This window comes from Meles meles, chromosome 21, assembly GCF_922984935.1.
Source record: "Meles meles chromosome 21, mMelMel3.1 paternal haplotype, whole genome shotgun sequence".
NCBI lineage: Eukaryota > Metazoa > Chordata > Mammalia > Carnivora > Mustelidae > Meles > Meles meles.
The window spans coordinates 29,546,524-29,573,571 of NC_060086.1; the positions used below are offsets into that span (position 1 = coordinate 29,546,524).

Here is a 27,048-nt window from a genome sequence, read left to right on the forward strand (position 1 = left end):
TGCCACTCAGCTCCCCCTACTCGAGGTCATGAAGATTAACAATCACGTTTGTTTTTTTTTTCTTTTTACAGACTGTGAAGAATTCCTTTGAGAAGAATTATGCGAGATCCATTGGGGCGCTCAATTCCAAGGACAGTTCCATGGCTATTAAGGATATTTTTCAAGGACAAGCAGTAGATTAAAAAAAAAAAAAAAAATACAACAAATGTCAGAACACAGCTCCACTGTGTTCTATTGTCTTTCCTTCCACTTAATCATATCGTAGAAAAGGCAGTAATTATCTGTTAGGCGACAGCCAAGGAAGGCCCAGTGGACAAGCAGCAGTGATGAGCTGAAGAGGCCATGACTTAGCAGCGGAGTTAATCATACTTTCCTTGAATAAACAGCATCGTGCTCCTCCCACGCCCTGCCCACTCACTGCTTTTCTGTGTTTTGTTTACTTCTCTCCATCAAGACAAATGAACAGCTTAGGAATCTGCTTGGGTCTAAAAGATTTCTACCCAGAGTAGCAAGGGTAGTGGCTCATGATTTCCATCTGCTGTTTCTGCCTGCCTGGCAGGCGTTTCCTATTTCTGGTATCAGCGAGGTGGATTTGTCTTTGGGGAAGCAAACCTCCATCTCAGACCGTGAGATCTGGGTAGGTGCTGGCTGTACCCCCACCCTGAGGCCCAAGGCTGAGCTGGTGACCCAGGCCTGCTCAGGAGGCCTATCACATCCCCTGGCCACAGTCTGCGGACGGACAGGGGACCCAAGACAGTCCGACTAAAGCTCTGAGACTCTGACTGGCCATTCTAAGGTTCTCTTTCCACTGGGGTTCAGTTAGGAGGATGGGGGCCTGGGGCTGCTGAATAGAGTGAAGTCAACCCAGAGGAGAGCGGAGCTGAGTAACGAGGGAGAGGAAAGTTCTTGACAACAGTCTCGAGACCCAGGACCTAGCCATGCCTGTGCTACGCTTGGACTCTTCAGACACACGAGCGGAGAAACCCTCCTTTTTGCTTAAAATAGTATGAGCTGGGTTCTTGCTGCTTGCAGCTGAAAGGATTCACAGACTGCCTCTTCTTCTGTGTCAGAAGACTTGGTAGCTGCCCAACCTGGGGAACCGATGTAAAGCCTGGGCTGATAAAAATGATTTCCAGAGACGGTGCGTTTTATCAACAGCCCTCCTGGCATGGGGTCATTGTCACTGAAGTTTAAAGTTGCCATGTGCCATTTTATATGCCAGAAACATGATCTTTTCCCTAACCTGTGCCACTCCAACTTTACAACTGAACACGGTTTGACAACTGAACATGGTTTGCAGGGAATACTTATTTCCACATTTTTGATTTCTCTTTAGTAACCAGAATCATCCTCATCAACAAACACTGTGACTCTAAGTCTTTACGACTCTATTATCCAACTGGGAAGTTTGAATAATGTGCTGTGTCTGATGAGGGGAAAGGCAGTGGAACACAAATACGCAAAATGACAATATCCTTGCGTCTCCCCCCTCCCCCCACAGGACCCAACGGTGTTCTGCACACAGTAGGACCACGGCAGACACGGACTCAGAAAGAGTATTCAAGCTTCAATATATTCTAAACCTGAAGTTCTAGGAAACATACCTGGCATTCCTGTATGAAGCCCACCCCAAGTTTCAAGCAGATGGCAGGGCATAAACACTCTGGCCTCTGTCACCATCGGAGAGCAAGCTGCCCTCGAGTGAAAAGCTTTTTCTTTCCTTCCTGGCATCAGGAACCAACAGACCTATAAAAAGTGCCCTTCACAAGGATGTTTGCTGTTCACTCTGAGGGCACTGACTGATTTCTTTGTGACACTTGAGACCACAGGGCTGGTGTCACTTGCTAGATGTCACATAAAAGTCAATCAAAGGCTACCGGTTCTTGCCTTCTCATTTACAAATACGATCACGGGCGAGGGCTTGGGGGGGGGGGGGGCTGCAGCTTTGTCCTCAAGGAAGCCTGCCGTTCATCAGGACCCCACAAAACAGGGGCATTAAGCCCTCCTTCGACGTGAAGAATGCTGCCGGGACTAGCAAGGAGGACTCCAGAGCCAGCGGATGGCGGCAGAGCCCCCATGGGAGTTGCCGAAGAATTAACCAGAAACTCTCCATGGGTTGCATTTTTCACAAATGAAATAGTCTGATGCAGAAGCTTCACAGTGCTTTGAGACAGAAAAAGGTGAAGTGATTTACAACTGGGACCCCCTCCCCGTGAGGGCAGGTGCAGAGAGAGGCAGGGAGCCCTCTGTGGCTGGGCTGCATGGACCCCGACGCCTGTCACCAAAGTGGCCCCTTGCCATGCCCCACAGCCCCCCACCAACTCGCACCCTGCGCCAACCAGAGAAACTAACAAAACGAGCCGATGCAAGACAAAGGGAAAGCCGCTTTCGAGTCAATGAAAAGCAGCCTATCAGCCGACAGGCCTTGGGAGCCTTTCTCCCAGCAAGAACTGCAGAAACAATTAATTCCGAAAACCAGTTCATTTGTAAGGAGATGACCTTAGACGCCCCCTAATTAGAGAGCCGGTAAGTAGGCCTACTTTAAAATTAATTTTTAAAAGAAATCCTACAGCTCTCCTTTCCGTGGAAGAGCCGTGTTCTAAAATTAGCAGCTAATGAAGGCCTTCTTGGAGTGACTGGCGGGCTGCCGGGGAAGGGGACTGGTGCGGCCTACCCGGCACAGATAGGCCCTGGCGTACACGGACACCAGCGGGTCTCCGATCCCGCGAATCATGCACGTCAGCCGGGGCAGACACTCCGAAATCCCCCTGTGAGGAACAAAAAGAGGGCAGCGTTACACTCCATGGGAGAGATCTCTGTTCTTTCATTTTTAACATAAAGACACCCTTCCTCAATGTCGGAGGGGGTAGGGGGGCAAAGAGAACCGAGTTTCAGAGACAAACCAAGGCCAACGTTTGCGTTCTTCTAAGGCAAATGTAATGACAATCTTTCTCTCCAGACACCGTTCATTCACTGAGTGCCTTCTGTCATCTTTACCATTTCCTCAGGGCTGGAATCTCATCTTTCCTTTTTCGCCCGTCTGAAGTGACATTTATTTTGTTAATGTAACAGTTCCCCTCCCCCCCATTATTTTCTACCTGCTGATCACTCCTTGATCGTCTCGATGTTCTCGCCGTGTCTATATTCCTCTGGCACTGCCTGTCCTCTGCCCCACTCCCTCCTAGCACCCAACTCCTGCCCCCTCAGGCTGGCATCACCCTTTCCCATCAATGTCAATCGGGACTGATTTACTTCCCCTGCAACACGGGACCTCCCTCTGCCTCGGGCACTGCCTTCCCAAGTACTGAGGCAAAATAATTTCTTTAGCACAAATGTTATCCCTAAAAACTACCCCAGGCACCCTTAGACCCAAATCAAATATATCTGGTACACATTCTAAACCCAATAAAACTACTTCACTATGAAGCAGGAGAAGCTGGCCCCTGGCTTAGGGAGCTTATCGTCTACAGGCTCCTCGATATGACCTGGCGTTCTGTCGGCTCTGCAGAGAACAGATCTGGTTTCTCCCAGTCCTGGAAGCTACCCTCAAAACAAGGCCCAAGGTAACCCGGAGCAGCATGGGGCTCTGGGGCGAAGGCTTTTGTGGCTGACGGCATCTTTATCACCGTCTTCAGCAGCATCAGCAAATACGGAGTGTGGGCCCACTGTGCGCCAGGCCCTGCTCTCGACAAATCCCCACCGACCTCCTTTTATGGCCTCATTCACAGAGGAGGAGCCAGAGGGTCAGAGATGCTTAGTAACTTGCCCAGACAACGCAGCTACTAAAGGCAGAGTGAGGATTCTTCCACGAACCACTCAACCACCTTCTCCTGGCTTGAGTTTTCTTCTCCATCAAATAGGAAGGAGAACGGTATCTCTACCTTATCGAGTGTCCATTTAGATCAGAGGAGAAAATGCACAGAAGGGGCTTGGGCCCCAGATCTGCTACATGCTAAGTACCTAGTGAGTGACAGTCGCTATCACACTGTCACTAGTGGGTGTGGGAGATTCCCTGGAAATGTTACGGTTCTAGACACTGAAGAGGAGCCTTACGTCTTGGAGAGGAACTTGTTACACTTTAGGATGGAGGCTTCCACGTAACTACAAAAACATCCTGTTAAGGAAGACGTTTTCCAGACGGCCTGTTGCCTGTGGCAAAAAGGCTAGACCACTCATGAGCAGGACTTAGCATGACTTCAGGATGGCGGGCCCATGACGGCTCTCAGCAGCCCAGAGAACTGCGTTAGCTAACAGCTCGTGGTTTCCACAGCTGTTCAAGGCTTCATACTTACCGAAAATACATTTTGGTGGGGGAAAAATTACATGCTGATTCACAGTTGCATGCTACAGTTTAAAGTGCATTTTGAGCATCTCCCCTCGAGGCTTTATGGGGAAAGAATGAATTTTAGATAACCAAGATTCATTCGTGTGTAAGTCAAACTCTCTGTTCTCCAGAACTGGCATCTGTGCAGAGAAGCCTGACCCTGTTCCTTTCAAGTTTCGGGAACCAGAGAAAACCCATAAAGATGAAGCATTTTAATTGAGAGAATTAATGTGGGAATGTTCCTCTGGGAAACAAAAGTCTGGTACATGGCATCATATTCAAAGCAAGAAAACAGAACACTATTTGGGGAGAGCGCAGTCCAAAGGCTCCGACAGTGTGGCTGGCCCTGGATTCTCAGGCTAGCAACCGTAACGGGACCAAATTTTTAACAGGAATTTCAGGGCGTCCCACCACATGGCTTCTATTAATGGTGCAACTCTTTCAGCCTATCTTTAAAATCATCAGACAAAGACAAAAAAAAAGGATACAATCTTGGAATGAGTTCCCTGATGGAAGCAATCTTGAAAAACCAATTTAGGCATGTTTCTTTGGCCGTGTCATTGACATTCTCTGGAGAGAAGTGATCTGAAACACAAAAAACAATATCCATCAGGGTCTGGTCTGAGACCGGAGAACGTTTCACTGGACAAGAAGGGGTGGCCTCCCTAGTTCTTTTAGATCTTTCCTTCCAAATATTATTAGGAAACACGCAATTCACCTCATGTCCACAACATCCCTCCACAGTACCTACTTTTTTCCTTTTTAAGATTTTACTTATTTATTTGAGAAAGAGAGAGCACGGGTGGGGGATGGGGATGTGCAGGAGGGGCAGAGGGAAACAGAGAGGGAAAAGCAGACTCCCGGCTGAGTGGGCAGACCAGCGCAGGGCTCCATCCCAGGACCCTGAGATCAGGACCTGAGCTTTATTTTACTGTGACAGATGCAGAGACCAAGGATAGAGATGGCTAGGGCACACAGCAAGCAAAAGTCAGAGTTGCGATTCAACCCAGGCAGTCCAGCCCCACAGCCTCTCACACAACCCCAAGATTCTTGGTACACCCACCAGAACTATGCCCATACAGTTGGGAATTCCAGATGCTTCGGAAACCTGCAAGTGTCACCTGACACGTGATCCGAGTTTGTGCTCTAAGTATCACCTGGGCCAGGTAAATCAAAGCCCTGCGGTGGAAATCTATCAGTCAGGCCACCAGCTCGATACTCTTTCCAACACGTGAGTCATCTTGTGGCAAAATTGCCAGTTTCCCCCATTATCTGTTCTGTTTCTCTTCATTAACAGACCTGTCCCTTTTCTGCTGGGTGTGCGGCCATCCCCACAGTAAGGTATGGCACAGTTTACTTAAAATTAAAAAAAAAAAAAAATCAATCAAAGGCGGAGACGTTAATCACTTTAGGAGACAACCAACGAATTCTAGCTTGCTGCCCTCATCTCTGTTGTGCACAGTCATCTTTCGTCCCCAATTCTGCTTTCTGCAACTTGGTGGCACACAACTGAAGTGATCGAAATTCCGATGGAATCAGCAAAAAGATAAACCTCCAGGTACCTCCTAGCAGAGAACAGTCACTAATCACAACTGCAGATAATTTGGAAGTGCAATCTCAAGGATTTATTTTTGGATGTTACAGAAGGCTTCACTCATTCAAGAACTACTCACTTGCCAGTTCCAAAGGGAAGGGAAATTACCATTTCCCCTTTCCTGCCCTAAACCCACCCACTTAAAAGTAACTGCTTTTTCTTCTTTTTTTTTTTTCAAGTTCCAAGAGATCCAGACAGGAAAAGATAAGGGTTATTCTTATTTTATTTATTTATTTTTTAAAGATTTAAGGGTTATTCTTAAATTCATTTGTCAACCGTGCTTTGTGGAAAAAGGACGGGTGGGATTAATTTCCCTTCATATGACGGGATCATGGGACCTGAAACCTAAAAGCAAAAATAAGTCTCTAAGATCATCTAATAAAACTTCTCACTTTGGGGCGCCTGGGTGGCTGAAGCCTCTGCCTTCGGCTCAGGTCATGATCCCAGGGTCCTGGGATCGAGCCCCGCATGGGGCTCTCTGCTCAGCGGGCAGCCTGCTCTCCCCCCCCCCGCCCCTCCCTTCCCCCTACCCCCCCCCCCCCCGCCTCTCTGCCTACTTGTGATCTCTGTCTGCCAAATAAATAAAATCTTTAAAAAACAAATAAACAAACAAAAAAAAAAAAACCCCTTCACTTTACAGATGAGGGAATGGAGACTCAGAAGAGAGCTGGCATTACTGTAAGCTGTAACCCACCAGCCCCGACGGGAGCCTTGTCTGCTGGATGCCAGAGACCCTGGGGACACAGAAAAGCAAGCTTTCCTGGGCATCCACATTGCCTGCAAACTATACAACGATGTGCACATGGCTTTCCTTCCAGTTCAGGAGATCATTAAAGAGAAAACAATGTTAGGCAGGACTTTAAAATCTTGTTAGCAAAGTGGGGTGCCCGGCTGGCTCGGTCACTAGATTACCCAACTCTTCACCTTGGGGTCGTGAGCTGAAGCCCCCACGTTGGGCATAGAGCTCACTCAAAAAATAAAAATTAAATCTTACATTCCTGTGCTTCATTTGCTCAACACAAATGCTTAAAGAACCAACTAAAAGTAGTATTCTAGGCTCTCAAGAGATAACAATACACAAGACAGCCCCTGTGCTCACGAAGCTTATATTCCAGGGGAGGGAACAACATAATGAACCTTGGAAAGTATAAGCAAGCAAGCAAACAAATGAGGTAGTATCCAGTAACAGCCCATACTATGAAAGACATAACACTGAGCATTTGACTTGACAGTGACTTTGGGGGTGCAGTTTCATTAGAGAGGGTGGTCCCAGTAGGCTCTGGCGGTCCCAGTAGGTGGCATTCGAGCTAAGCCCTGAATTACAACACGGAGACAGCCATGTTTACATGTGGAGGAAATGTGTTCCAGGAAACATCAAGTGCAAAGGTCCTGAGGTAGAGAAGACCTCTGGATGGGGTCAAAGAAGAAAGCAAGCCGACGGGGCAAGCAGGAAGGAGAGAAGCAAGCACCACGTGCCAAGTCATACAAGGCTGCAGCCTTGGTAAGGAGTTGGAGAGTTTTTCTAGGCGCAACAGAAACGAAGGGCTCTGGGCAAAGGAATGGCCTCACAGGACATGACTTATACCCTAGCACTTGGGCTGCCTACATGGGGAATGAATTCAGAAGGTGGAAATTAATTCAGAGACGTCAATGTACCCAAAAGCAAAAATTCTTCCTCCTAATCCCACTTATTTTTCTTTTATGGTGCTTCTTTTTCAACCCTGAACTTCTGTGGATATTTTAGGAGGAGGAGACCAGACAGTCTAGTTCTCTTTCCTCTGCCAAGTCTCCACCCTAGGAGCGAGAGGTCTCGTTACATCACAGTGCATATAGGGAAGTCATCCCCGTCTCGCCTCAGAGGCCGGGTCAGTTAAGGACGCTGCTTCTCTGGGTGCAGCCTCCATCAGCCACCGGGAGAAACCGAAGACCGGAACGCCCATAGGTGACAACAGCCACGCCACGACAAACCCAAGTTCTCTCTCCTAAGATGGAAATGAAATTACTTTATCGCTTAGAGTGGATCGTCTCTGCACACATATGCTGGATGAAGAGACGGTAGGGGAAAAACTACCACATACAGTAGTACGTCCTGTTCACGACGCCAAAGGGCACCCGTATCCTTCTAAACTCATCAAATAGGTCTGTACGCCTCAGTTCAAATTCCTGAAGGTGAAGGGCTCAAAAATTAAATTCACCAGTCAGAACTTGATTCAACTGGAAAGAATGAGCACACACGCCACCAGACTCCCCTCTGTACAAAATCTCTTCGGGCAGAATTCTACACAGTAGATTTCGAAAGCTTTCTTCATAATTACTGTTAAGAGACATCCCCCCAAATCTCTGACATTTCTGAGAGAAATTTGCCCTTTTACCCCTCAGGTTCCTGGAACCAGAGAACACACTATGTGCAGACGAAGACTTTCACTGAAAGAAAAAAAAAAATTCTTTAGGAAACTATTTTCAAAAAAAACAAAAGCCCAATTTGCATCGCTCAAGGTAAAAAAAAAAAAGGTATTGGGGAAGGAAGAGTTTCTGTGAGAAAACCGCTAATTAATGAATGTAGACAAGGACTGGAAATGAATATGAAAATAGTCTTTTATCTTGAACTTTCATAGTTTAGGTAGGAGGCTGTTAGTAATTTTTCCTTAGTTGGCTCTAAAATATTGTTTGTATATTTAGTGAAAATTAGGAGGAAGGAAAGTTATTGCAGGAGATAAACTCCAAGGTCTCTGGGGATTAGACAGGTAACAAATATTCTTATGTGGCTTGGTGCACAACAATAGAAAAGTAGCAGATTGTGTATTAAAAAGCACTTTTAAAAATGCTGTTGGAGGGGTGCCTGGGTGGCTCAGTTGGTTGGGCAACCGACTCTTGATTTCAGCTCAGGTCACGGTCTCAGGGTCATGAGATCAAGCCCCAAGTCAGGTTGGGTACTCAGTGGGGAGTCTGCTGGAGATTTTCTCTCTCTCCCCCCTTCCTCCTCTTCCTCTGCCCCCCTCTCTTAAATAAATACATATTTTGGGGGGTGGGAACTGCTGTTGGAGGGGCACCTGGCTGGCTCAGTCAGTGGAGCATGTGACTCTTGATCTTAGGGTTAGGAGTTCAAGACCCATATTGGATGTAGAGATGACTTAAAAATAAAATTTTTAAAAAACAGGGGCGCCTGGGTGGCTCAGTGGGTTGGGCCACTGCCTTCGGCTCGGGTCATGATCTCGGGGTCCTGGGATCGAGTCCCGCATCGGGCTCTCTGCTTGGCAGGGAGCCTGCTTCTCTCTCTCTCTCTCTCTGCCTGCCTCTCTGCCTACTTGTGATCTCTCTATGTCAAATAAATAAAATAAAATCTTTAAAAAAAAAAAATTTTAAAAAACAATACTGTTGGGATGCCTGGGTGGCTCGGTCGATTAATCGTCTGCCTTTGGCTTGGGTCATGATCCCAGGGTCCTGGGATCGAGTCCCACATTGGGCTCCTTACTCAGTGGGGAGTCTGCTTCTCTCTCTGCCCCTTCCCCCTGCTTGTGCTCTCCCTCCCTCTCTCTCTCTCCGACAAATGGATAAATGAAATCTTTAAAAAAATAAAATAAAAATAAATAAAGGATAAAAGTAAAAACCAATACTGTTGTAGCCACCAAAAAACCTATTTGGGTTTAATTCTGCTTATAGGCACGCATATACTGCTGCTTACTAGTATGGCACGCAAGTTGGCAAGCTTAAGTTAAATAGGTGCACCAAGGGGCGCCTGGATGGTTCAACAGGTTAAGCCGCTGCCTTTGGCTGGGGTCATGATCCCAGGATGCTGGGATCAAGTCCCGCATCAGGCTCCTTGCTCAGCGGAAAGCCTCCTTCTCTCTCTGCCTCTGCCTGCCACTCTGCCTGCTTGTGTGCTCGCTCGCTCTCTCTCTCACTGACAAATAAATATTTTTTAAAAAATTGTTACTAAATACATAAATAGGAGCACCTAGATTTCCCAAATCCTTGAAGTTGACAGAGACGGCCTCTGCACTCAAGGTGGCAGCCGCCTCCCTCTCCAGGCTCACTGCTTCCCCATCTGGAGATGCCTTAGGACGTGGGAGGAGCTGTTAGTAATATCACAGATGTGATGCGGTGGAGGGGAGGCTCTAGAGCAGCACCAACCAACAGAGATACCGCGTGAGCCATGTTCGAAGAGATCAAACAAGTGAAATCTTCATAAAATGCTTCATTTAACCCAACTCATCCAAAATGTCATTTCAACATGCGATCGATTTTTTAAAAATCGGTGAGATACTTCATGGTCTTTTAAGTCTCTGAAATCCAGTGTGTTTTTATACACACATCACACCCTCTGTTTGGACTGGCCAGATCTCACGTGCCCCACGTGACCAGGCCGCCATGTTGGATGGCACAGAACTCGGCTAAGAGCAAGGCTCCCGTGAGCTGGCGACAGGGCAGCGGGCAAGTCCTTGGCTCTTCCCACATGGGTTTGCTCATCTGACACCAGATGACTCTTTCAGCCCCAAAGGTCTGTGAGGTCCTGTCTCTTTTTGGGAAACAGCTGTATTAAATCATTTTAAAAATAACAGATACAGAGATGGACAAAAGAATTAATGAGTAAGTGAACAGGTCAATTATGGGTTACGGTGGCAAACGCCATCCTCTGGCTGAGAGCAGGAACAGTGGGGACAAGCTTGTTGTCGAAACTTGTGTGGATGAGAACGTTTCCTTACGGCAGCTCTGGGAACTTGAAAGGAGGGACGAGAGGTAAGAAGCTACTGCTGAAGTCCCACGTGGCCAGAGACATCGTCATCATTTATGTGACAACAGGGATTCATAATCAAGCTGTCCCATGATAACCCCCTGAGATTTTAAAATGGATTGGCAATAAATTTAATGCTCACATCACTTAAGGACAGACTGTAAATGCAAAGTATCTGTTATTGATTTCTTCACCATCATTCTTTAGTATATATAAAGTTGGTTTCTGCAATTTGCTTCTCAGGAGAGATATGCAGGGAAAAAATGTCAAGCAGTGGAGGAATTTAAGTTGGTATAAAAGGTCAGCTGAGGGAGCCTGGGTGGCTCAGTGGGTTAAGCCTCTGCCTTCGGCTCAGGTCATGATCTCAGGATCCTGGGACCGAGTCCCGCATCGGGCTCCTTGCTTGGCAGGGAGCCTGCTTCTCTCTCTGCCTCTGTCTGCCACTCTGCCCCCTTGTGTGTGCACACGCTCTCTCTCTCTGACAAATAAAATCTTAAAAAAAAAAAAAAATCAGCTGAATCTAGTTGTAGTACCTTTTCACTTTCGTGGATTCAAATTACTTGCCCAAATTCTTAGCCTGGCCATTTGAAAACCTTCTCATGTTTTTTGTTTTGTTTTGTTTTGCTTTGTTTTTTAAAGAAAACTGAGATGATCAGAAATCTGCCCAGTTGTTTTTTCTACTTTTAACACACCAAAAACAAAATAAATCTTCTATAGAATATCCATAAATCCTGACTTGATAGAAACGTTCTAATCACAACTCCAGGGCAGAACAAAATCCGTAGAACAGCTCTTGACATTACCTGGTAAGACGCTGCGGTTATCCACACACATGGAGAAGATGCGCTCATACACGAGCTTGCCTGGGGAGAAAAGGACAGATGGTGTTAGCAACCCCCTCCTCAGGAGCGAACACTAAATAAACGTTTGTTAATTAGGGACAGAGGGGGCTGGTCTTTAACTTGTGATCCTTTGCCGCCACCTAGTGGTACACATTGTAAACCGCATTTCTTTTGTTTCTGTTTTTAATAAAATGAGGGACTTAACACTTTCGGTGAGGCAGGGAGGTCATCCTTCTCCATTTAGAGAGTGACACTTAAGGTCAAGGGGACCCCTGATACCTCCATTCGCTTAATACTGAACAGCCCACGTTCTACTTCTAAGCCAGAGGCTGTAGGTAGGCAGCTTGGGGGTGAACCCAGTCACGGATCCATTTTGTTTGGCCCACAAAGCACTTTAACACTTTTTTTTTTTAATTAGTTGTCAATAGGTAAAAAAACTTTCATTCATGTGAAAAACCTGATTTCTTGCTTCTTCACAATGATGTGCCAAAAATGGCCCATATCCTTACAGGATAAAAATGAGCTATGACTGGGGCACCTGGGTGGCTCAGTTAGTTAAGCAGCTGCTTTCAGCTCAGGTCATGATCCCAGGATCCTGGGATCAAGTCCAGCATCAGGCTCCTTGCTCAGCGTGAAGCCTGCTTCTCCCTCTCCCTGCTGTTCCCCCAGCATGTGCTTGCTCTCAAATAAATAAATAAATCTTTCAAAAAGAAAAAAAAAGTCTCTTTAAGAAAAAAAAAAAAAAAGAGCTACCACAAATTAGTAGCTGACCCCTCAAATGGCATCTGTACCACCCAGATTGTCATTTATGTGATCTGCCTGGTGCCCAGAAGCATCGAAATTTGAGATTCAACTAGCAAGGGTAGCTGAAGGGTAGTTAAAGCTACAAGGGTAGAAATGTGTGTCTGTTCTGTCCACGGATATATTCCCAGTACTAAGACCAGGGCCTGGCGTGTCGTGGATGCTGAGTACTTGCTAGTTGCATAAACAAACATATTTTAGGTATGTGGGTCATAGGTCACCGCTGTAACGACTCAAATCTGCTGTTGTAGCTGGAAAGCAATCATGGGCCATGTATAAACAAATGGATGTGGCTGGTTATGTTCCAGTAACAATAATAAAACTTTATTTACAAAAACAAGTGGGCAGGGCAGACCTGGCCCACAAGCCGCCCCTTAATCTAGCACTAAAAGCTTTATTTGTTTTGTCTTTTGTTTTAGAAAATACTGTCAACATGGAAGGGATAAGAATTATAGTTCTAGTCCCTTCCTGGAGCCTTTCAAATCACCTTTAGTATCCAAAGTATTTCCCTGAGCTCATGTGTATTGGTTTTTCCTCCCCCCCCACCACTCCCCCGCCCCCCACAACACCATCATTCAAGGAAGCTAAGAATCACACAGCCTGTCCTCGCACGGGAAAAGAAAAAGGAAGTTCTAAGAATGTGAAGTCAAGTGAGTTCACGAAGAAACGACACAAGGCTAGGACAAAGGCAGGAAGCCATCCAAGCGAGGAGGAGCCGTCTCGATGATGCTCCCGGCATGCACTACTTACATTACAGTCACGTAAAGACGCTTGTTGGAAAGGCACATTCCTGGGGCCCACCTCGGAGCTAGCGAAAACCAGTATTTTGGAGGGTGGGGCCGAGGAATATGAATTTTGGATAACCTCGCTAGGGAATTCCTGTATACACTCAAGCTGAGAACCATGGATTCAGACAAGCACCACGGGTCTCTGAGCTAAAACTTGCCTGGGTGTGGGAATCTCTAGAGAGTGACAAGCCTCCCACTTCCCCGTAACCCAGCAGTCCTCAACCTTGGCGAAACACTAAGTACCCGGGGCTCCTGAAAATAGGCTGGTGCCTGTATCTGTCCCCAGAAGTTCTGATAGAAAATATCTGGGGGGCGCCTGGGTGGCTCAGTGGGTTAAGCCTCTGCCTTCGGCTCAGGTCATGATCTCAGGGTCCTGGGATCGAGCCCCGCATCGGGCTCTCTGCTCAGCAGGGAGCCTGCATCCACCCCCCCTGCCTGTCTCTCTGCCTACTGTGATCTCTGTCAAATAAATAAATAAAATCTTAAAAAAAAAAAAAAAGAAAAGAAAAGAAAAAATATCTGGGGTGCGCTTGACCACTGAGAGGGTTTTTAAAGCCCCCCAAATTGTGCAGTCAACGACGAAAAGCCCTGCTCTACACCAACAGTTCAACTGACAAGCTCCCAGGAAGCTTCAGGAAATAAACCCCAGTTCTCAAAGCCACCTGCCTTCTTTGGCCTGGCAGGAAGTGCTTTCCTTACCTGGGGCCACAAGCGCCCACGGCAGCCACACCCGGAGCCATGATGGGCGTCCTCCAGGAGGACCACAGAACACAGCATTGGGACTGCACAGAATCTTACCTCAGGCCATCATGCAGCAAGCCACGCCGGTCACCTCTCACCTCCTATGCTCTGTGGACCAGACTTAAGAGCACAAAACGCCTTTACTTCCTCCCCCAAAAACCTGCCATCCCTCTAAAACCACTGTTTATAGTGTACCTTCCTATGCGAAGGGGCCTTTAACTACAAAATCATTTTTGGCCAAACGAGTTTGGCAAGTATTTTTTTCCCTTGTTAGGTTAGTGGACAACAGTCTTGAGAAATAATACTTGACTCTAGGTTCATTTCCTGTCTTGGCTCACCGTCTTATAAATCAGGAACACTAAAATAGACAAATAATTTTCTGAGTTCTTACTCTGTACCAGGCACTGTTCAAAGCTGCTTATACTGATCCTGCCAGCCAACTCCCAAAGAGGTAAACCGTTATTTGCCTCTGACGCATTCTCTTAATTCCCTCCAGGAGCCCTCAGAGGCAGGATCTATTATGCCCATTTTACAGGGGAAGAAACTGAGGCAGGTGCTCACAACTCTGGAACAGGACACGCAGGCATGGGACGTGGGTAGAGAGACTCCAGAGCACCATCTGGACGTGGAGGAAGGAGAAGGGTGTGGAAAGCCGGTCCCTCATTGGAGTGTCTGGTTTTAAAAAAGAAAACCAATCCCCTGATTCAAAATCCAAAAAAGGTACTAAGGGAAGTTTCTCTCTGGCCCATCCCCCCCCACTCCACGCCCCCCCCCCCCCGGAGGACTCCCACTTCTGTGGAATTTCTTGGATATCCTCCTAAGTGTTTCTTCAGGCAAATAAAAGTGAATGTGAACAAGGATTCTAATTTCTCCTCCTCTCTTACACAAAACAGAACAAACCCTACAGCTGTTCCACATCTTGACTTTCTCACGTGACGACATATATACCCTAGAGATCTCTCCACGTCGGAATGCAGAGCACACCCGCACTCTCCCTGTGCTCCAGGGTACGGACGGACCCCCATTTGTTTAACTGGTCCCCTAGTGATGGCCTCCTGGGCTGTTTCCAGAGTTCTGGTATCATGAATAGGATGAAATTCCCCGAGGAGAAGTTGCCGGGGTCAAACGTACACGCATTTGTGATTTCTTCATGGAGAGCAGCATTTCCCCCGCGAGCCAAGTACAAAAAAACCAAACAGGTCTTTGACAGCAGAGAAAACCCTGAATCCCAGCTCTGCCACTCACTCCCCTGGGCCAGCTTCTTCATTTCTCTGTGCATCGGCCCCTCACCCGTGAAATGAGGTCATCTGAGACCCCGCCTCACAGGTTGCTTATGAAGACCTGTACTATCTCTAACGCACCCAGAACAGAGTCAGCCCAAGGACATTATTTGCTGAGGGTGGATCCCTGCTTTGATCAACTCTCAGCCCAGCTGATTTCTGGGAGGAGGCGAGAACAGGCATCTGCGCTGGATCCCAGCCTGCCAAGGGATGGGACTGGGATGCCGCCAACAGAGGCTGGCAGAAGGGCCGCCCCAAATTCTCACAAGGTTAATGGCCGGATCCAGGCAGGCTTGTAGGGTAGAACCCGATCCATCGGCGTTCCCTGTGCTAGTCTCACTCAGGATGCTGACTCGTGCAGAAGAAACATGCAGGAGGCAGGCGAGGAAACCAGAAGGCTGGAGTGTTAACCCACCATGAGAAACACAACTGTCAGGGTATCTTTTCTGAGAGCCTCACTCACCCAGCCATCCCGCAAATCCATTCATTCTCTCCATCTCTGCCATCTCCCTGGCCTCCCACTGGAAGCGCTACCTATGATGGCCTCCTGACCAGGCTCCCTGCCCCACCTCCGCCCTACAGTCTCAACCAGCAGCCTGTCCGACTCAAATCCCATCACGTCCCTGCTCGCCTTAACACTCCCAGGGGTTCTTTATGTGCTCAGGGTCAAAGCCCAAGTCCTTCCAATGGCCCACAAGACCTGCTAGGACCTCCAGCCTCCTCAGCTCCTGCACACCCCACTCCAGCCGCACTGGCCTCTGCAAACCTGCCAGGCACCCTCCCAACCCCCGGGGCCTTTGCACCCATTGCCCTCAGCCTCAGGTGGCTGCACCCTCCCTCCCTCGGAGAGCACGTGGCTCATCTCTCCTCTCCTATTCGCTCAAACAGCGACGTCTCAACAGGGGCTCCCGTGACCGTCCCCGTTGTCCTCTCTCCAACTGCGGCCTCCCCACCCCCACCTTCCCTCAATTCCCCTGATCCTCCTATTTTGTATTTTCCCCTCCTGAGCGCTGATCATCCCCAAACATACAAATGGGTTTACTCATTTGTTTTGCAAATCCCCTCTTCCCAGAACATAAGCCCTGCACAGGGGAGGACTTTTGTCTCCTCTTGCTGATACAGCCCTGGTACTCAGCACAGCGCCTGGGCCACCTGACCCTGACTGGCTCAGCCAGGCCATCTGTTCTCGGGGTCCTGTTAACTCCCACCCACCTTTTTTCTGGCAACAGCATTACTTTTCTTCTTTGGGGTGACCCAGGTCTGGATAATCTGCACACGCATCCCCCAGAGAGCAAGAAGGACTCGAAACTGACTTGTGATCCAACCAGGCCAAGGAGATGGAACTCTGGGACTTTGGGTTGAACGCCTGGAAGAAAGCCGCTCTTCCCTTGTGCTGGGACTACTAACAGGAGAACAGATCCAAGCAGAGGACGCCTTTGAGAGTTTGAGAATGAAGCGAACCCAAGGGCACGTATTAGAAAATGCTAACACGCTGAGTTCCTGAATCCAGAAACTACCCCTGGACTTTTTGACCTAAGCCAGTAAATACCCCTTTTCCCCAAGACTAGTAGGAGTTAGACTTCTTTATATCATTTGTTCTAGCTAGTATACGTAGTCACTGGTCTCCTGTGAAGTAAGTGGGGGGTCTCTGCTTGACACTTTGTTTTCTGCCACATTAGATCTTTCTATGGCTCCAGGAGACACTAGGGTGGGAGTCCACTGGTCCCTCCTTGGCAAGAAAGCAAATGTCTCTGTTCTGATCTGCTAGGTGTTTGGCCCTCAGAAGGCGATTCTGTCTGCCAGCTCTTGGGGAGAACCTCGCTGCTGAACATCATATACAATTCAGAGGGCTGCCTGGCTTGATGCTCTGGCCACAGATAATCATCAAGGAGCACAAAGTCCTCCTGTGTCTCCAAAGGGACCCCAGGTTCTTCTCATCAGTCTAGATCATTCTTCCTGAGGATGGGGAACATGCGACAAAGGGCGGCCATGATGGGACAGGAAACCTCACGAGAGCTGTTGTAGTCAGTCCAGGCAGGAGAGGACTGGGACTTGGACTAAGGTGTTCAGTGAAGACAGATAAAAACGGACAAAGGGGAGGGAGACCCAGGAGAATGAAGAACCTGGCAGTGGACTGGAGGTGGGGCGCAGGGGAGCAGACCCTCAGATCGCCAGCTCGGGCACAGGGCATACCCAGTGCTGCCATTCCCGGGGACAGAAACCCACTGGGGGTGCTGGGAAGAGAAGCTAAGTTCGGTTCTGACAAAGTGAGTTCCAGGCACGATGACAGGTCAAGGGATGGGAGCTGGTTTAGACCGGATGAGTGCTCCCCACGCTCCCCCACACTTCACTCGCTGACTTCACTGGCCTCTCAGAACATCAGAGAAGACGTCATTTAAGATTCTCTCAAAAACATGGGGCGCCTGGGTGGCTCAGTGGATTGGGCCGCTGCCTTCGGCTCAGGTCATGGTCTCAGGGTCCTGGGATCAAGCCCCGCATCGGGCTCTCTGCTCCGCGGGGAGCCTGCTTCCTCCTCTCTCTCTGCCTGCCTCTCTGCCTACTTGTGATCTCTCTCTCTGTCAAATAAATAAATAAAATCTTTAAAAAAAAAAAAAAAAAGATTCTCTCAAAAACAGCCCCCTTGTCAATGAGCGGGGACGGGGTGGGGTGGTGGTTCAGTCTCCCTCATGTTTCACACAACTACTTACACCCAGAGAATTTACAGCAATGTTACCACCCAGTTTCTGGCAAAACCAACCAACCAACCAACAAAAAAACCTCCTTCCTAGATTGGAAGATGAACAGGACTAGTACTTACCAAATGTATCAAGTATGTCGGTGATAAGGACAAATTTGCTTGGGTAGAACTGAATAACGCTCGTATCCGAAAGAAGCTTTGAACACTAAAAAAAGAGACGAGAAAAGGAAATTAACTCTCTCCTGTCTGACTTGGCTGCAATGCTCCAGGCCTGGAAAATTAATTTCTATAAACGTGCGCGGGTGTTTGCCATGTGCCAAGCCCCATGCCGGACAATGGTGACGTGATCAGAAGCAAAACCACTGTCCCCTTGACAAGGGGAGGGAGGCAGACTACGGACTACAGAGCCTCTTATGAAAGACTCCACCACCTCCCTCTTAGAAAGCCACAGGACTGAGGAAACTTATCCAGAAGGATCTTTGCTTATACACCAAATAAGAGTCAGCAAAGTCACTAGGGGAGGTCAAGGACACTTCACCCACTAGTGTTCTCACAGATGACCCCGACTTTGTTCCAAGTGCTCTTCAGCAAGGCTTCCTCTGGTTTATCTCAGGATGATCTTGGCTGTTCAACATTCTTTTCTATGAAATGACCCATACAGGGGCACCTGGGTGAGTGGGTTAAAGCCTCTGCCTTCGGCTCGGGTCATGATCCTGGGATCTTGGGATCGAGTCCCCATTGGGCTCTCTGCTCAGCAGGAGCCTGCTTCCCTCTCCACCTCTGCTTGCCTCTCTGCCTACTTGTGATCTTTCTCTGTCAAATAAATAAACAAAATATTAAAAAAGAAATAAAGAAAGGAAGAAAGAAAGAAAGATCCCATACATACATCTCCTGGGTTTCTTAAGCAAGCATCTATTTTTTTTAATTGAAGTGTAGTGGACACACAATGTTAGTTTCAGGTGTACAACATAGCATTAGACAACTCTACATTATGCTATGCCCACCATCTGTCACCGTAAAACAACATCACCATAGGGGCACCTGGGTGGCTCAGTGGGTTAAAGCCTCTGCCTTCAGCTCAGGTCATGGTCTCAGGGTCCTGGGATTGAGCCCCAAGTTGGGTTTTCTGCTCAGCAGGGAGCCTGCTTCCCCTCCTCTCTCTCTGCCTGCCTCTCTGTCTACTTGTGATCTCTGTCTGTCAAATAAATACATAAAATATTAAAAAAACAACATCACAATAGCATACTATATTCCCTTTGCTGTACGTTTTATCCCCATAGCATCTATTTATCCCCTCTTTCCTCAAATTTCCCTCCAAAAGGAAACATGACAAGCTTCAAAGAGCTCAAGTTTCTCTCCAACCATGATACGCAACACTGGGAACATCCTGGCTTCGCAGGGAATCGCTCAATCCCTATGCTTGTATCACTCATGCCAAGGGGCCAGCGACATGTTCTGATTTTTCAGATTTTTTAAGATTTTATTTATTTATTTGAGAGAGAGAGAGAGAGAGATCACAAGTAGGCAGAGAGGCAGGCAGAGAGAGACGAAGGGAAGCAGGCTGCCTGCTGAGCACAGCGCCTGATGTGGGGCTCGGTCCTAGGACCCTAAGATCATGACCTGAGCTGAAGGAAGAGGCTTAATCCACTGAGCCACCCAGGCGTCCCTTTTTCTTTCTTTTTTTTTTTTTTTTTTTTTGAGAGAAAGAGCATGGGCCAGGAGGGGTACAGACACAAAGAGAGAGAGAACCCCAAGTGGGTGCTCAATCCCAGGGCCTTGTGATCATGACCTGAGGCAAAATCATGATTTCAACTCTCTACCGACTAAACCCCCTGGGCACCCCGACATGTTCAGAACTCTTTTTTTTTTAAATTTTATTTATTTGAGAGAGACACACAGTGAGAGAGCATGAGAGGGGAGGACAGAGGGAGAAACAGACTCCCCATGGACCTGGGAGCCTGATGTGGGACTCGATCCCAGGACTCCGGGATCATGACCTGAGCCGAAGGCAGTCGCTTAACCAACTGAGCCACCCAGGTGCCCCATGTTCAGAACTCTTAATGGAAGACTACAGCCACACAACGGGGCCCTAACACCAAGATTAAGTTAGCTTTTTTTTTTTTTTTAAAGATTTTGTTTTATTTGACAGACAGAGATCACAGGTAGGCAGAGAGGCAGGCAGAGAGAGAGAGGAGGAGGAAGCAGGCTCTCCACTGAGCAGAGAGCCAGAGGTGGGGCTCAATCCCACGACCCTGGGATCATGATCCGAGCCGAAGGCAGAGGCTTTAACCCACTGAGCCACCCAGGCACCCCTAAGTTAGCTGTTATAACCAGAAACAAAAATCCTGTTTCTTCTTTGGAGAACAAAACTTAATGCCCTGAAGTCTTTATGAACACGAAAGTCAGCACAAGGAACTAAATAACTTGCCATATTCTATCATTTCAGTGTTTGACCCTTAGATACAAATATGTCACTTAAAAACAGAAGATACCTGAACATTTAGAAAAGACTCCGGTATACGTGTTTCCAGCGTGCGGAGAATGGAAATAACGCCCATCACATCAAGAGGGAGGCTGATACGGGTTTTCAATTTGCCATTGTGACCCAATTTCTAAATTGTTAAATTCACGAAGTTTCTCCTTAGTATTACAGCCTAAAGCCAAACAACTTTCCTGATTTGTGAAACATCCTCTTGCAGCCCAAATGTTACGGCCGGGGGCGGGGGGAGGGAGACATAAGCTGTTAAAACAATGGTGTTTTAACACCATTGACACCAAATGTGGCATTTGGACGCTCCTGGAAATCCATTTCCGAATGCCTTGTGTTCCTCAGATGCCCTTTATATGAGCTCCAACTTAAACAACCGCCCCATGAGATTGCAGGGCTTGGAAAAAGCAAACAACTCTGAATCCTAGAGACTGTTTACAATACACAGCCCTCGGTTCCTAGGGATGTGACGTCTCGTGGGTTCCTACCCCAAGTCCCTCAGAGAGGGGTTACTGCCCGGTGGTGAGGTGAGAAGACGGAATTCAAACCGAAGGTTTCAAATTGAACACAGCTGGGGCGTCCCAACGTCTGTGTGCTGATTTTTCTCCCAAGCTGGTATCACAGAACATACATTTTACACAAGAGAACAGGAAGCAGAATTTTTTAAGTCCACGGTTAAGGTCCTAATCATGCCCTAAATTGAAGTTCCCCTTTAAACCACTACTTTGAAGATGCAAGTTTTTTTTTTAATTTTATTTATTTATTTGACACAGAGAGAGAGAGAGAGGGAGAGAGAGGAAGAGTACAAGCAGGGGGAGGGGCAGAAAGAGAGGGAGAAGCAGGCTCCCCGCTGAGCAGGGAGCCCAATGCGGGACTCGATCCCAGGACCCCGGGTTCATGACCTGAATGGAAGGCAGTCACTTAATAAACTGAGCCACCCAGGCACCCTGAAGATGCAAGTTTTTTTAAAGCTTTGGTGTAGTTTCCTAAATAAAAATCAGGCTTCTTAGGGTGCATGTTAAAATTACAGACTCTCGGGGCACCTGGGTGGGTCAGTCAGTCAAGTGTCCGACTCTGGATCTCAGGGCTGTGAGTCTGAGCCCTGTGCTCGGCTCCACAATGGATGTCAAGCCCACATTTAAAAAAAAAAAAAAAAAAAAAAAAAAGATTCCCTAGCTCCATGCCAACCCTACTGGTCAAAACCTCCAGCTGAGACACCAGGCAATCAGTATTTCTGATCAGGGCTGCAGGTCACAGCTGCACGGGAACCCAGGACACACTGCTGCAGCATACTCTGAACGGACTAAGCATCCCACAGCCCATGTGTTCTTAGCTCTGGAAGCATCTGGGGAACTTTTAAAAATAACGGCACCAAGGTTCCACTCCCAGAGATTCTGATCAAGCTTGCCTGGGGTGCAGCTCAGATACAAGACACTTCTAAAGCTCCCAAGGGATTCTGATGTCCAGCCAAGGCGGAGAAGCACGGTGGCAGACACTTCCTGAATGTACTCTGCCTGAAACACTTGCTATGGAACTGATTAGCACGGCTGGAAAAATACTAACAGGGTGCTTTCCATTTGTTTCCAATTAGCAACATTCTGCAAGGACACAAGTCAGTTCCGTGAATTCAGTATATTAATATATGTGTATATGTATATTGCGGGGAATAATATATATTATTTAAGTAGCCAAAACAAAAGGATAAAGTAAAACATAACTTACAGCCACGGACTAAGAAATGAAGATGGATGGAGAGAAGCAAGCAAGCGGACTAATCAGAAGACAATTACTACTGAGACTACGTGGGGAAAAAAATCCTAAAAATAAGTAAGAAAAATACAAACAACATTAACGGAAAAAACGAGCAAGAAGAATCAACAAAAGCCACTTTACGAGAGAAGGAAACCCCAACGGCCAATAAACACGTGAAAAGAGGCTCAATCTTATTACAATCAGGGAATCGCGAATTAAAACCACAGCACGATAGGATGTCATTACCTCCTCAATTGGAAAAATGAAAACAGCAAGTCTGCTCATACCAAATGTTGCGAGGACGCTGGGCAGCGGACTCGCACAGCCCCACTGCTACTGGGAGCCCACAGGCACAGCTGCACGGAGAAGCCATCCAGCATCGCTCGGTCAAGCTCAAGAGGCACAGACCTAGCCCCCAACCAACTCCACTCGCAGCTATGGGCCCTCCTCTCCAGAGAGGCCAGCAGACACGTCCAAGAGTGACCCCGGTAACATCGTTCGTAACGATGAAGGAAGAAGAAAAGGAAAAACCAGATGTCCGTGGACAGAAAGAATGATTATTTTAGGCATCAGTAGACTTACTACCGTTAAGATGGCAAAGCTCTCTAACTGACCTATGAAGCCAACACAATTCACATCAGAATCCCCCACTCCCCCTAGTGGGTAGAAACTGACAGGCTGATCCTAAAAAATCACACAGAAATGCAAAGGACCCAGAGTAGCCAAAATAATTTGGGGGGGGGGGGATCGGCGGGGTGGGGGAGAACCAAGTTAAAAGACTGATACTACCAGTTTCAAAATTTACCATAGGGGCACCTGTGTGGTGCAGTCCGTTAAGGGTCCAACTCTTGGTTTTAGCGCAGGTCCTAATCTCAGGGTGGTGAGACTGAGTCTCGTGTCAGGCTCTGTGCTCAGCATGGAGTCGTCTTATGATTCTCTACCTCTCCCTCTGCCCCTCCACACTGTACTGGCGTGCATACGCCCGCTCTCTCAATTAAATCTTAAAAAAAAAGTATCATAAAGCTACGGTAATCAAGACAGCATGGTATTACATGAAGACAGACTTATACAGATATACGGAATTGATTTAAGAGTCCAGAAGTAGGGGCGCCTGGGTGGCTCACAGGGTTAAGCCTCTGCCTCTGGCTCAGGTCATGATCTAGGGTCCTGGGATCAAGCCCTGCACTGGGCCCTCCGCTCAGCAGGGAGTCTGCTTCCCCCTCTCTCTCTGCCTGCCTCTCTGCCTACTTGTGATCTCTCTGTCAAATAAATAAGTAAAATATTAAAAAAAAAAAAAAGAGTCCAGAAATAAACCCCTACATTTATGGTCAGGTAACTTTAACAAAGGGGCCAAAATAATTCAATAAGGAAAAGACAGCCTTTTAACAAATACTGCTGAAACAACCAGATATTCATATGTGAAAAAAATAAATCTAGACCCTTATACTAGACATAAAATCACTTCGAAATGGACCATAAACCTAGAGGTAGGAGCTAAAATGATAAAACTTCTAGAAGAGGGGTGCCTGCCTGGCTCAGTTGGTAGAACTTGTGACTCTCAATCTTGGGGTTGGGAGTTTGAGCCCCACGCTGGGTGTAGAGATTACTTAAAAATAGAATCTTCAAAAAAAAAAAAAAAAGATTCTAGAAGAAAACAAAGAAACTCTCAGGACCTTGGGTTATGCGAAGAGTGATCAGCTACAACTCCAAAAGCATGAGCCAAGAGAGACAAGGGATAAATCAGATTTCGCTAAAACTAAAAACTGGTCCACTTGAAAAGACACTGTTATGAAAACAAAGGCCAGCCACAGACTAGGAGACAATCCTCGTAGATCAGCTACTTGATAAGGAACTTTTACTTGATAAAGAACTGTTACAAGTCAACAAGAACACAATGTGATTTTAAAAATGGGCAAGTCGTATTAAATCGTTCATTTAACAAAGATATAAAAATGGCCAACAAGCATATGAAAAGCAACTTAACCTCATCGATCCCCATGGAATGCAAATTAAAACCACCAGTGAGAGACCACTTCAAACCCACTAGGGTGACTGTCATCGAAGTGACAAGAAGGTAACGCGAGTGTTGGCAAACATACAGAGGAGCTAGAACCCTCACGCTCGGCTGGTGGGGATGCAGACACAGAATGGTTTGGCCATTTCTCAGAAAGTTGCACATTCCCTTATCACAGGACTCGCGACTTTACTCCTAGGAATCTACCCAAGAGAAATGGAAGCATGCGTCCATGGTGCCATCATTCGAAAACAGCCAGAGAGGAAACGACCTCGGTGGCCAGCAACTTGTCAACGTGTAAGTAAAATGTGGTTCTTCATACAGCAGAAATACTACTCAGCAGTAAACAGGTACGAAGTATTGACACTATAGAATGGACAGACCTCACACACATGACGCCACGTTAAAGAATCCAGAGGGAAAAGATGACATACTGAATGATCCCAGGAAATTCCAGGGAAGGCGAATTTGTGGTCAGAAAGCAGGTCGGTGGTTTCCTGGGGCTGGAAGTGTCAGGGTCTGACTGGAAACAGACTTGAGGGAATTTGGGGGAGGGGGTAAGAACATGCCTTAAAACTGAAATGTATACTAATTAAGTAACTTCCTAAAAATCACTGGAATACGTTTCAATAAAACCACCATGCAACAGAATACCTTACTACAGAGCAAATAAAATGAACTGTGCTCACGTCTCTGTATGTTGCCCCCCACCCCGGATTCTCCCTTTTGGCTAAAGAAGCAACCTTTCAAGTATCGGAAGTAAAATAGTTACTATCAACCAGATGTGGAGTTAATGAAACACTTCCATGGTTCTCTTCTCTGAGAAGACATGGATTAAATCTTCTCCAGATGTTAAAAACTCTTGGACATCAAGTTCTCTACACCCCAGCCCTGTATGGGGAGATGTTGCCAATAAAAATACTTTGAAGAAGTGCTTGTTAGTTTAATATTTTCTTACTTGAGCCACTCAGCAAGCAACCCCCATCACGTGTACCAAGGATGAGAGGACTCTTCTTTGGGAGTATTTACTTTATAAACTAACAACAGTGACTGAAGGGAAATGAACTCAGGTTTGCCTTTATCATTAAACACCAAAAAAAAAAAAAAAAAAAAAAAAAAATCCACCTGGTCTCCAAAGTGTCATCTTAAAAGACTTCAACCACCCAGTGTCAAGACTTCCAGGCTCTATCCCTCTCTCCAAATCAACAGGTGAGAAAACAAATGTCATGTTGCCATGACGCTGAACAAGGACAGGACTGTCCTTTTGAACTGAAATGGCTATTCAGAAACTGAACTCTGCTCTGAAAATTGTAATGCACACATGAGTTCTTTTACCATGTACTTTTGAGCATCCTTTGCCAAGAGACAATGACCTGAAGGGTCAAGAAACTGAATAAGCTCTTTTCCTTACAGAACTTGATCTTGTGATCCAAGAGCTGTCATGGATCAACAAATTCGTTAAAAAAAAGGATTCAACAAATGTACCTCTCCTAACACCATCAACGTGTTTTATCACATAATTATGCAGGATATGAGCCAAATATGCACATACCAGGGACACACAACCATGAGTCCCAAAAATACAAAGGAAATCTGATCAAAGAAACCCATGACAGTTGGTCAATCTTTGGTTTGTACAAATCATAAATGCGTCAGCAGATGTATCAGGGCCAAGGAACTGCACAATCCAGGGGAAATAATTAATTCTGTAATCCAAGCTGAAGGTCCTGGAATTGTGCAGTACACAACCTGTGCAGCTGTACATGGTGGCCCTGGAAACGGTCATCTCATAAAAACACAGATTCATCATCATGGCCTTTCAAAGGAAGTATGTGAAAATGGAACAGATGAAAAAAAGTAGGGTAAGACCCTGAAGGCAGGACTGTGAAAAACCTCAATTATCTATAAAGGAGTTTTACATAGGAAATTCTGGGGAAAGAAAAAAAAAATCACTAGACCTGACCTGGATGACTATTTTTAGGGCCTTCACTTTCTGGTCCGAGGCCCAAGCGTCCTTCAGCGACTGGTTGAGCTCCTCAATGCGGTTCACATAATCCTGTTGAGTCAAATTCAACAGTTCCTTTTGGGATCCCTGTGGGCAGAAAGTAGGAAGGTGTCAGCACAAAAAGAAAAACATCACTTGGCCACCACCCTGTGAACAATACAGAGTACTGGTTGAGCTTCAGTCTCTAAGTTTTTCTCATACCCCCAACCAGGACTGATAGTTTAGTCTTGTGACTGAAGAGGTTCTTTGAGTTTTCTGCAAAGAGGCAGAGCACGGTCACTCAGGCTGACCTTGGAGCAAGTCAGACCTAAGTCAACCCTTAGCTCAGTGACTCAGGTAATCATTGGGAACCACTGTGTGCCTGGCGTGGGCCACCAGAGGCCCGAGACACAAAGGTGAGCAAAAAGACATTACTTCTGCACTAACAGAGTTTCATGTATAGAGAATGAGACGGATATTAATATAAACGGAGATACATGCTCCAGAGGAAACAGTTTTATGAAAACCTAAACCATACGTCAATAAATTGGAGGTGCCCATTGTAGGAAGCACAATTTTTTTTTTTTTTTTTTTTTTTTAAGATTTTACTTATTTATTTGACAGACAGAGATCACAAGTAGGGAGAGAGGCAGGCAGAGAGAGAGGAAGGGAAGCAAGCTCTCTGCCGAGCAGAGAGCCTGATGCGGGGCTCGATCCCAGCACCCTGGGATCATACCCTGAGCTGAAGGCAGAGGCTTTAACCCACTGAGCCACCCAGGCGCCCCAAGAGGAAGCACAATTCTTCATGTACCACTAAGGAGGAAAAAACATGCCAATCACAGACATGCGCTAATTGAGAGGCACAGCCCAGTTTCAGGGATATTCAAATTCGGGGAAAAGGTTTATCTCAGAATGGAAGAAATACAGTAACAAAGGAAGGGACTCTAGACTGGTAGTTGAGAATGGTCTCCTGGGGGCACGTGGGTGGCTGTCAGTTAAGCATCTGCCTT

General features: G+C 46.9%; 1 protein-coding gene across 3 annotated transcripts in view; it reads right to left on the reverse strand.

The window, feature by feature from the left end:
- VPS35L (VPS35 endosomal protein sorting factor like) overlaps nt 1–27,048 on the reverse strand; it is a 120,739-nt gene that overhangs the window by 73,616 nt on the left and 20,075 nt on the right. The window contains exons 7-12 of one of the 3 annotated variants that reach the window (XM_045994207.1): nt 26,018–26,146; nt 17,921–18,005; nt 11,454–11,513; nt 4,813–4,909; nt 4,054–4,101; nt 2,675–2,768 (exon numbers count right to left, since the gene is read on the reverse strand). In XM_045994207.1, coding sequence (XP_045850163.1) covers nt 2,675–2,768; nt 4,054–4,101; nt 4,813–4,909; nt 11,454–11,513; nt 17,921–18,005; nt 26,018–26,146 — 513 coding nt within the window. The other 2 variants (XM_045994208.1, XM_045994209.1) reach the window with 2 other exon arrangements.